Source organism: Zingiber officinale, chromosome 7B, assembly GCF_018446385.1.
Source record: "Zingiber officinale cultivar Zhangliang chromosome 7B, Zo_v1.1, whole genome shotgun sequence".
Lineage (NCBI taxonomy): Eukaryota > Viridiplantae > Streptophyta > Magnoliopsida > Zingiberales > Zingiberaceae > Zingiber > Zingiber officinale.
In genome coordinates this window covers 97,804,683-97,815,809 of record NC_055999.1, presented here as the reverse complement: position 1 = coordinate 97,815,809, position 11,127 = coordinate 97,804,683, and the positions used below count along the sequence as shown (strand labels likewise).

Genomic DNA, 11,127 nt, shown 5'->3' with positions numbered 1-11,127 from the left:
GACCTGGACGGTCGTTGGGCGTGAGAGCATAGCTCACTTATAACTCGCACTGGGGCGAGAGTCTAGGACATCGACCTAGATGGTCGTTGGTCGTGAGAGCATAGCTCACTTATAACACCTTTGGAGAGAGTTCGGATCGGCCGACACGGACGGTCGTTGGGCGTGATAGTATAGCTCACTTATAACTCGCCTGAGTGAGAGTTTGGATCACCGACCTAGGCGATCGTTGGGCGTGAGAGAACTCACTTATAACTCGCCGGGGCGAGTGCAGATCGACCGACACGGGCGGTGCGTTGGGCGTGAGCATAGCTCACTTATAACTCGCACTAGGGCGAGTGTCTGGATCCCGACCGAGAGGTGTCGTTGAGCGTGAGAGCATAGCTCACTTATAACTCGCCCGAGGCGAGAGTCTGGAACCGACCGAGAGGTGTTGGGCGTGAGAGCATAGCTCACTTATAACTCGCCTTGGGGCGAGAGCGATCGGCCGACACGGGCGGTGGTGGGTGAGAGCATAGCTCACTTATAACTTGCATGGGGCGAGAATCGGACCGACCGACGGTCGTTGGGCGTGAGAGCTTAGCTCACTTATAACTTGCACTGGGGCGAGAGTCTGGATCAGCCGACCTGGACGGTCGTTGGGCGTGAGAGCATAACTCACTTATAACTCATACTGGGGCGAGAGTCTGGACCAGCCGACCTAGACGGTCGTTGGGCGTGAGAGCATAGCTCACTTATAACTCGCACTGGGGCGAGAGTCTGGATCAGCCGACCTGGACGGTCGTTGGGCGTGATAGTATAGCTCACTTATAACTCGCACTGGAGTGAGAGTTTGTATCAGCCGACCTAGACAGTCGTTGGGCGTGAGAGCATAGCTCACTTATAACTCGCACTGGGGCGAGAGTCTGGATCAGCCGACCTGGACGGTCGTTGGGCGTGAGAGCATAGCTCACTTATAACTCGCACTGGGGCGAGAGTCTGGATCAGCCGACCTGGACGGTCGTTGGGCGTGAGAGCATAGCTCACTTATAACTCGTTGGGCGACTCGGAGATCGTACCGACCGGACGGTCGTTGGGCGTGAGCATAGCTCACTTATAACTCGCCTTGGGGCGAGAGTCTGGATCACGACGGTCGTTGGGCGTGAGCATAGCTCACTTATAACTCGCCTGGGCGAGTGCAGATCACCGACACGGGCGGCGTTGGGCGTGAGCATAGCTCACTTATAACTCGCCTTGGGCGAGAGTCTGACCGACACGGACGGTCGTTGGGCGTGAGAGCATATCTCACTTATAACTTGCACTGGAGCGAGAGTCTGGATCAGCCGACCTGGACGGTCGTTGGGCGTGATAGCATAGCTCACTTATAACTCGCACTGGGGCGAGAGTTTAGATCAGCCGACCTAGACGGTCGTTGGGCGTGAGAGCACAGCTCACTTATAACTCGCACTGGGGCAAGAGTCTGGGACAGCCGACCTGGAAGGTCGTTGAGCGTGAGAGCATAGCTCACTTATAACTCGCACTGGGGCGAGAGTCTGGGACAGCCGACCTGGAAAGTCGTTAGGCGTGAGAGCATAGCTCACTTATAACTTGCACTGGGGCAAGAGTCTGAGACAGCCGACCTGGAAGGTCGTTGGGCGTGAGAGCATAGCTCACTTATAACTGTGACCGGGCGAGAGTGGGACAACCGACACGGAAAGTCGTTGGGTGAGGCATAGCTCACTTATAACTTGGGGCAAGAGTTTGAACACCGACACGGAAGGTCGTTGGGCGTGAGAGCATAGCTCACTTATAACTTGCACTGGGGCAAGAGTCTGGGACAGCCGGCCTGGAAGGTCGTTGAGCGTGAGAGCATAGCTCACTTATAACTCGCACTGGGGCAAGAGTCTGGGACAGCCGACCTGGAAGGTCGCTGAGCGTGAGAGCATAGCTCACTTATAACTCGCACTGGGGCAAGAGTCTGGGACAGCCGACCTAGAAGGTCGTTGAGCATGAGAGTATAGCTCACTTATAACTCGCACTGGGCAAGAGTCTGGGACAGCCGACCAGGAAGGTCGTTGAGCGTGAGAGCATAGCTCACTTATAACTCGCACTGGGGCGAGAGTCAGGGACAGCCGACCAGGAAGGTCATTAAGTGTGAGAGCATAGCTCACTTATAACTTGCACTGGGGCGAGAGTCTGGGACAGCCGACCAGGAAGGTCGTTGAGCGTGAGAGTATAGCTCACTTATAACTCGAACTGGGACGAGAGTCTGGATTCAGCCGGACTGGTAGGTAACTTCCTGACCAGGATAGATGTTGCTGACCTAGGGGTATTCCCCGACCAGGAGGGATGCTGTCGACTTGGGGGGTATTTCCTGACCAGGAGATTACTTGAAGAACGCGTCGACGCTATTTAGCCTTTGGGAAAGGAATATCTTGTGGTTTCGCCATATTCGAATTTCCTTCCCGCCTTTTTTGTTCGCCTTTTCCCCAAAAGATCGTCTATCAGAAGCTTTCCGTACGCTTGTTGCCTCTCATGATTTTCTTATTACATCCATCATTAATACGCTTCCTAGAGGGGTGACACCTGTCCAATGCCTTTACTGCTTACGCTGTATGACGCCGCCAAGTTTACCCCCTTTTGTACACGCCTCCCCATAAGATCATTGTCGTTCTGTGATCGGACGAACCTGTGCACTTTACCCAGAAAGATACTTGACTCATCTTTTCGATATTCCCTAGGAGGAACAACTCCCTTTATAAGCCCTAAAGGCAGTCGGCCGTCGCTGCTATGCGTCTTAGACTGTCGTCGTCTTCCTGCTGCTTCGCCTTCTCCAGTGTCTTAGTTTCCTCTTCCCAACTTCTCGCCTTCTTACATCCGATGCTCTTCTTCCTTTCAACTGACTTCTTCTTCGACCTCTTTGATCCTAACAATGGCAGATGGTAAGGCCTCGTTCTGATATTCTCACTATATTTCCGACATGGATGAGCATGACCTATCCGTGATCCGTTCTGACTTAAACCTAAGCTCGGGTTATGAACTGTGTGTCCCCACGCCCTCCGAGCATCCCTCCTCCCCTCTTGAGGGTTTTGTAACTGTCTTCCGAGATCAGCTTATCGGAGGCCTCTGTTTTCCTATACATCCTTTTATTCTCGCCCTGGGCCAGTACTTTGGCGTTTGTCTTTCTCAGTTTGCCCCTAACTTCTTCCGAGCCGTATGCGGCACGGTCATATTGTGTCGCATATATCAACTTTCTTTAACCCCTCAACTATTCCATCATTTCTATTCCTTTAAACGATCTGATTCTGGAGTATTCATGGTGCAAGCTCGACCTGACTTTAAATTCTTCTCTGATATGCCCTCTTCCAACAAAGGTTGGAAATCTTGCTTTTTCTTTGTTAGATCATCTGAACTCCTGTTCGAACCGACCCCCTGGCTCCCTGACGTCCCTAGTATCCTCTCTGTACATCACCATCAACCTTTTTGCGATGATGCTTCAGCAAAACTGCAGGGTGTGAGCGTCCGCTTATCCATCATTCTATTGGAAGGCTTTTTGTATTCCTTCGGGCTCAGCCCGGTTCAGGCTGAAATAAGGGTTCCACTAGGTAAGACCCCGTTTTCCTTCTGGCAGCTCTTCGCTAACTAAGATATTTTTTCTTTTACTTTGCAGAGGCTGCCATGCTCTGTGTGTATTCCACAAATGTGAAACGCCAATCTGTCTCCTATTTAAGAGCCTTAAGTGCGGAGTTGAAGCAGGGTTTGGCTGCTTCTTCCCAGTCTGGCTCTTCCGCCTCCCGGTCTGCTCCTGCTACCCAGCTAGCCCCCCTCGCGTCGATCCAGGAGGAAGTTTCCTCGGCCCCCCCTGAGTATAGCTCCTGTAGAGGATCTGACCATTGTGGCAGAAGACCTAACCCTTGTAGAGCAGGTCGGGGAAGAACGAGCTGCCTCTCCCCCGCCGGCCAAACGTCTAAAGCTCCAGCGTATGAGGAAGAAAGTTACTCCAGTGACTCAGGCGTCACCTCCACCTCTTCCTTCCGGCCATCGCTCAGATGTCATCCTTCCCCCTTTGGAAATTAGAACCGCTACTCCCGACCGGGAGATTAATTTGGGGTCGGAGGTTCCCGTTATGTCGCCGCAGATATCTGTCCCGACCCTCAATCTTGACCAAGCTTCCGGGCAAATCATTCTTCCTGCTCATGCTCCTTCGGGGCAGGCCTCTCTTCCTGACACTCAGGCTTCTCCTCATGCCACTGCCCAGCTCGGGAGTTCTGCCCTTTTATCCATCGACCCCCCGATAGTTACTCCGGCCTCTACTCCTCGATCTCGGAGGAAAATCCACAAGAAGTATGCCTTTACTGACTCTTGGCGCCTGCCTTCTTCCACAGAGCTTGGTGCCGTCGAAGGGACTACAGAAGAGGCTCCTCCTCCAGTTGCCCTGGTTGAATTAGAGGGTGATTTAACGGCCTCCTGGCGCTCAGGCAATCGGAAGTTTTGGAAGAATCCTCCCATGACGGGGTTAGATCAAGTGGCTTGCCAGATTATTTCGGTAAGTCCTCTTATCCCCATGCTTTTCTGCTAGAATTTTTTATAATTTTTCATCCTATATCTAATGCAGGCCTGCTCTGCCAACCTAAGCGCCGTTCAGTATGCATCCCGCTTACAGAGGGAGAATGAAGTATTAAAGGCTCATCTTGAGGAGGTAGAGTTGCCACTAACTCCCCGTGATCCCCTTAACCCGACTCCGGGAGACCTAGCGCATTATCTTTGATTGATTGGGGAATCTGCAGAGTCTGCCCGCAACATTTCTCATGCAGCTTTTGATAAGATAAAGGCCTTGGAAGCGGCTCTGCAGACAAGCGAGTCCAAATTGGCTTCTGAAGTGGAGAGACGTCGGGCGCTAGCGGCTAATCTGGATAATAAGGATGCCCAGTTGGCGAGTCTGTAGGAAGCCCGGGAGACTCTTCAGAAGACTTTAACTGAAGTCCAGGGTCAATTGGCCTCCCACGCCGACCGGGAGAAAACTCTTCAAAGCAAGTGGGAGGATAGCCAGGCAACTCTTAGATCAATGCGGGCCGACCTTCTGAAAGCTCAAGAGACTATTTCTCAGAGCCAACAAGATTTGACTGTGACCCGATCGGATGCAGAAAAGGCCCAGGCGGATATGGAGAAGGTCCAAGCATAATTGTCTGACTACCGGGCGGGAGAAGTGGGTCGTCTACGAGCATACATGGCGAGCATACGTCTCCTCCCCCTTTTTCCTGAAGAAGATAGGGAGTTTGGTGAATCTCATGCTCTGTTGTGGTGCGGGTGACGGGGCTCGACAAATGTTGGAGCAGAACCTACTTTGTGCTGCCCCCTCAGAGGACTTCTTAGATATCGATCGCCTAATGAGAGAGATTCCCGATGGGTCGCTTCCCTCCTTCAAGGATGACAACGATCTATTCCTTCTCCCGGAGTCTCCTGTTGACCCGGTAGACCCTGCTGACCCTGCGGACCCTACGGACCCTGCGAAGACCATGCCTTGATGCGGCATTGTGTACTTTTTTGATGATAGATAACACTGAGATTACCCTGCTCTGTAAAAATGATGCTATCAAATCTAATCTTTTCAACCGTGTTTGATTTTTCTGCGATATGTTAACTTTCGATCTCTCCTTAGTTTTTCTTGACACCCTATCCATTGCCTTGCATGTTTTTTGACCGCCTTCAACTACCTAGAATGTTTCCCGACCCACATGTATTGCAGCCAGTACAGAAGTATCCTTCGACTCTCCAGTTCAAGTTTCAGTTGTCCCCGGTCGGGATACCCTTTTTTATCCCGGCCTGTTCCTCTTATCTTTGCCTACTGACCATCGTGGCTCAAGTATGCCTCCCGGTCGGTCCCTTCTCTCGGTCAAGCCCTTCTCTTGTTATCCAAGTCAGGGTACTTCCAGATCTGGCATGGGTGGAGACCAGGCCGGGGAGGCTAGGTCACTTAAGGAAGCTGTCACGTCTCTTCCTAAAATTTTTATCCTCGTACTTTACGCCAATGCTTACATTTCCACATATACCCTCGGGCGTTATTTTCAACGAAGATCCGTCGGCCCTCTTTGTTCCCACTTATTATTCTGCGCCGCTGGATGATGCCTGACAACATTGTCCTTCTGCAAGGCGGCTATAAATAACCCCCTTTAGCCTTCGCCCCCACACTTTTGTGCACCTTCTTCCTCCTTCAGTGATTCCTCTATTGTTGTTCCTGACCCCTCGCTTTTGTCTTGATATTTTCCCGCTCAATCTTTTCCTTCTGTGCCTTTCCTCATGGCTTCCCTCTCTTTTCTATCATCTCTGGTGACGATATGCTACCCAGGCTCATCCACCTTCGACGAGTTGGATCGGGATGACCTGCATTATACATACGGGGTTGAGGATGACCTTGCCCATGTGGTCATCCCCACTGGCATCCACCAATTTTATGCTCCCCCCGAGGGATACAACACCTTCTTTAAAGAGCAATTTGTGGCGGCCCTTCGTTTTCCTCTTCATCCCTTCTTCTCTGCTGTGTGCCACCATTTTCAAATTCCCCTGAGACAATTAACGCCCAACTCTATCAGGATTCTTTGCGGCTTTGTTGTGATTTGTGACGTTTGTGAACTTGGTTGGTCCACCCCCTTATTTAACTGTTTTTTCACCCTTCGCCGCCAGGAAGAAGGCACCTTCCGCTTCCAACCTCGTCTCCGAACTTCTTTCTTCTCACCCCTGCCCTCTTTGGAGCCGAGCTGGAGAAGCAAATTCCTATTTGTTCGCTTTCCCCATGAGGTAGAATAGCCACTACAATGGCAATCTGCACCTCCGCCGGATCCGCCGCTAGGGGACTTCCATTTGGATACATCTTATATTGAGGCCTCGTCACGCTTGGCTGGATGGCAACTGGATCTGACACGCTTATTAAATGAAGAAGTGCTATCCTATTTTTGTCTGAGCCACATTACTCTAGAGACACCCTATTCGCTAGGTAAGTTCCTCTTGTAACTCTCTTTTTACCTAACGCCTTTTATTTCTCAAATCGCATCTCACCTCCTACTTTGTCTTGCACAGTTGAGGCTTTAACTCATGCTTCAGAGGTTCTACCGCTTCCCTTAAACGACGCGGAGATAATGAGGCGAGGGCGAGTTATCCTACAAAGGAGACCACTGCCATTCTCATATTCAACCTCTGTCGGGAGGGCTTCTTCTGCCAATCCCAGGTTTGATCTCCCACGAAGAGGATCCACTGCTCGCAGACGTGCCTCTGCTGCCCGCTCTGCTCCTCCCCGTACTGAGCGTTCTCCTCGACCTGCTGTCCCTGCTCGTCCTCGGACTTCGCGTTCAACCCGACTTGCTGCCCGGGCTTCCTCCCGGACGTCGCCGTCAACTCGATCCTTTACCCCGACCCCTCTTCAGACAATGGATCCTCCCCCCAACACTTATGTCCCAGGTCGAGGTCTAGGTCGAAGAGCTAATGTACCCTACGCCAGTCCCGCCTTCCGGGAAGCTTCCCAGGCAGCTCGCCAAGCCTGTTCTGCCAATGAGCGGTCGGCTCATGATATCCCCGCTCCTTCTAGACGCAGGGTTCGACTGCCCTCCAACGACTCAGACTCGGACGACCAGCCCTTGGCTCAAAGGCGTCGTCATACGACCCCTGCTATTGCGCCAGACTCCGACCCTTCACCCGTTCCTCAGTCACCTCCTACTGCAACACCGACACTAGTCCTGAGCTAGGCAAATAACCCCCCTCCATCAAATACTCAGGTCAAACCTCCGTTAGCTCAACCTTCCACATCGCAACTACCGCAGGGCGATGAAGCAGGTCCAGCCACTCGCCCTTCTTCCACTATACCATCAGAGTTTCCTCAAACGCCCTCTTCAGCCCCTTCTGGCTCAGCTGCGAGGCCTTCACCACCACCTCCTGGCTCGGCCGTTGGACCTTCGCAACTAACCCCACTTACTCATCACTATTGTTGCACCGCTGTGCCTTCTGAGATGAAGTTATTGTCCCAACAAGATGTTCCTACCAGCTCCCTTAAAATGAAAGGTCGCTTGGCCACTATATGGGAAGAGAGCCTACAACAAATGGACTCCCTACCTCCCCCTACTAAAATGGACAGATTCTCAGAATTGTATATTAAGGTATTTTCCCTTGTCCTTCCAAATGCTATTTTTCCTGCTCTTATTAGATATTTCCTGGGTATTTCGTGTATTTCAGGTTTGTGCTGAGTCCCTGGTAATAAATCAGTCCTTCCACACTACTCATCACCAGAATAAACTGCTGCAAGACAGGGTGACCGAGCTAGAGCTACAGCTGAGCGATCCGGAACAAGATAATCACGCTCTGCGAGCTGAGATAAAAGATCTGACCAAAAGGAATAATCATCTGGAAGCATCCTTGACTCATGTTAACAACAAGTTCAAGGCCCTCGAGGAAGAGAAAAATCAAATCGACGTTGTGCACCAGCAGAGCATGGACCAACAAGCTTTGGAGCACCAGCGGTCCATTGATCAATTAACCCAGAAGCTGTGGGCTGCTGAGACTTTAGCACAGGAGCAAGACAAGAAATTAAAATCTCAGGAGGCGCAATTAACGACCCAGGAGGCAAAACTCTTGGCAACACGGGATGAACTGGCTCAAGCCCGGGCTATGGCGGAAGGGGCCTCCACGGCTTTGACAATCTATAAGGATGGGGAGCAAGATCGCTGTAAACAAAGTCACGACCTGTACTTTCGTTCCCCAGAGTTCTGTATACAGGCTGGACAGCGCTTCTCCACGTCTGTTATCTACGGGGCGGGTGGGGGCTCTGCGTCAACTTTACGAACAAGACTATTTAAAGTCAGTTTCGCCTCCTGAATTTTTAGATCATGACCGGATCCTTAAAGAGATCCCTGATGAAATTTTTGCACCTTTCAAGTGATCTTTTCTTGACTACTTGTATATAACAACTTAGTAATTTCTTGTAAAGTACTTTGCTATTTTTCCGCTCATATTCTAAGCTTATTTTTGCCAGAACTGCTTAGCTGGCCGAAAGGAAGATTAGGACATACAGTTTCTGCTCTTACACCCCTGCATCGCTCTATCCGATCTGCTTCTTACCCGATCTGTCAATCAAGTGACAGCTTAGCTCACAGCCCGGTTTACTCTTCTTTGCACATCATCAGATTCTGTAAGGTCTCAAGTAGTTAGTGTTCCATGGTCGATCTAACTACTTGCCTCGATCATCTTGTAAATAATAGGCTCCGGATGCTAACTTTTTGATGACTTTGTAAGATTCTTCCCATTGAGGTGCTAGTTTGGTCACGTCCCCCATAGGCTTGATTTGCTTCCAAACCAAATCTCCTTCCCCAAAGAATCGAGGAATTACTTTTCTGTTATAATTTTGCCTCATTCTTTGTCAGTAAGCCTCCAGCCGAGCCGCCGTTCTGTCCCGAATTTCACTAATAAGATCCAACTCAGCTAACCGCCACTCTGTGTTTTCTTCATCATATAATGTCCTCCTGACCGATGGCACTCCAACTTCTATGGGTACGACTGCTTCATTGCCATAAACCAGGTGGAATGATGTCAGACCTGTACTTTCTCGAGGTGTTGTACGATAGACCCACAAAATGCCTGGCAGCTCTTCCACCCAATTGCCTCCGACATGATCCAGCTTAACTTTCAGACCTCGCACTATTTCTCTGTTGACTACCTCGGTCTGACCATTACTTTGTGGATATGCTACTGAAGTGAAGGCTTGCGTTATGCCAAACCCCTTGCACCAAGCCTGAATTCTCTGTCCTTGAAATGGTCTTCCGTTGTCCGACACTAGTTTATGCGGAATACCAAATCTACAGAGGATGTTCTTCCACAGAAACTGGATGACAGCGTCTTCCGTGATCCTGGCCAGGGCTTCTGCCTCCGCCCACTTAGAGAAATAGTCCACCGCCACCAATAAGAAACGTCTCTGACCTGGAGCCATAGGAAATGGTCCTACTATATCCATGCCCCATTGATCAAAGGGACATGAAACTATGGATGTTCTTAGTAGAGCTGTCTGCCGGTGTGACAAATTCTGATGCTTCTGGCAAGAGAGGCAAGTATCCACCAGCTTCTGGCCATCTTTTTGTAGAGTTGGCCAAAAATACCCGGCCAGGAGTACTTTTCGAGCTAGTGTCCAACCGCCGACATGGCTATCACAGCATCCCAAATGTATCTCCCGCAAAGCCTGGTTGCCTCCTCTATGCCCAAGCACTTGAGTAAGGGTCTAGAGAAAGACCTCTTATAGAGTTGATCTCCAATCATAACATAAGCATGAGCCTGCTTCCTAACCAATCGTGATTCTTCTGGGTCAGCTGGTAAGATATCTTGCCTAAGGTAGCTGATCATGGGGGCCCGCCAATCAATAGTCACTTCTCTATTGTTTTGCAAATCTATCTGAGCTATGAGAAAGGTTTGTGCCGTTGATCGGTCTAACACCCAGGTAGTCAAAGAATTGGCCATCTTTGCTAGTTCATCTGCCTTCTCATTTTCTGCTCGGGGAATCTTGGTTACCGTGACTTCCGAAAATTCCTCTTTCATCTTTTCATAAGCTTCCCGGTATACTTGCAACTTATCACAATTAATCATAAAATTACCGGTTACTTGCTCAGTTACCAGTTGAGAATCTGAGTATATGACCACCCGAGCTGCCCCCACATGTCGAGCTGCTTACAGCCCTGCCAACAAAGCTTCATATTCTGCCTCATTATTAGTGGCTCGGAAATTCAATCGGACAGCAAGTTGGAGTATATCCCCTTGAGGAGATATCAACAAGATCCTGACCCCGCTTCTTTGGTGAGTTGCCGACCCATCTACAAAGACTTTCCATGTTTCCTCAGAGCTGGTTTGATGAACTTCCGTCAGAAAATCGGCCAAGGCCTGTGCCTTAATTGCTGTGCGTGGCTGGTATTGTATGTCATATTCGCCTAATTCCCTAGCCCACTTAATAAGCCAACCTGCAACTTCCATATTAGTTAGAGTTCTTCCCATGGTGTTGTTAGTCAAGACTGTGATGGGATGTGATAAGAAGTAAGGTCTTAGTCGCCTAGCCATGAGGACCAATCCATAAACCAACTTCTCGAGAGCTGTGTATCGAGACTCGACTCCTTTTAATAGATGACTGAA

At 50.3% G+C, this 11,127-nt stretch overlaps 1 protein-coding gene across 1 annotated transcript; it reads left to right on the top strand.

Moving 5' to 3' along the window:
- The first annotated feature begins 7,397 nt into the window (after nucleotides 1–7,397).
- LOC122004597 (E3 ubiquitin-protein ligase TRIM71-like) lies at nucleotides 7,398–8,835 on the top strand. Its single transcript, XM_042559459.1, has 3 exons — nucleotides 7,398–7,700; nucleotides 7,788–8,120; nucleotides 8,197–8,835. The coding sequence occupies exons 1-3, from the start codon at nucleotides 7,398–7,400 to the stop codon at nucleotides 8,833–8,835; spliced, it is 1,275 nt and encodes a 424-aa protein (XP_042415393.1).
- Nucleotides 8,836–11,127: the final 2,292 nt, after the last annotated feature.

Coding starts and splice junctions, on each gene's coding strand:
- LOC122004597 (XM_042559459.1), top strand. CDS start 7,398: ATGGATCCTCCCCCCAACACTTATGTCCCAGGTCGAGGTCTAGGTCGA. Junction 7,701..7,787: donor CTACTGCAACACCGACACTA/GTCCTGAGCTAG, acceptor CAACTACCGCAG/GGCGATGAAGCAGGTCCAGC. Junction 8,121..8,196: donor TCTCAGAATTGTATATTAAG/GTATTTTCCCTT, acceptor CGTGTATTTCAG/GTTTGTGCTGAGTCCCTGGT.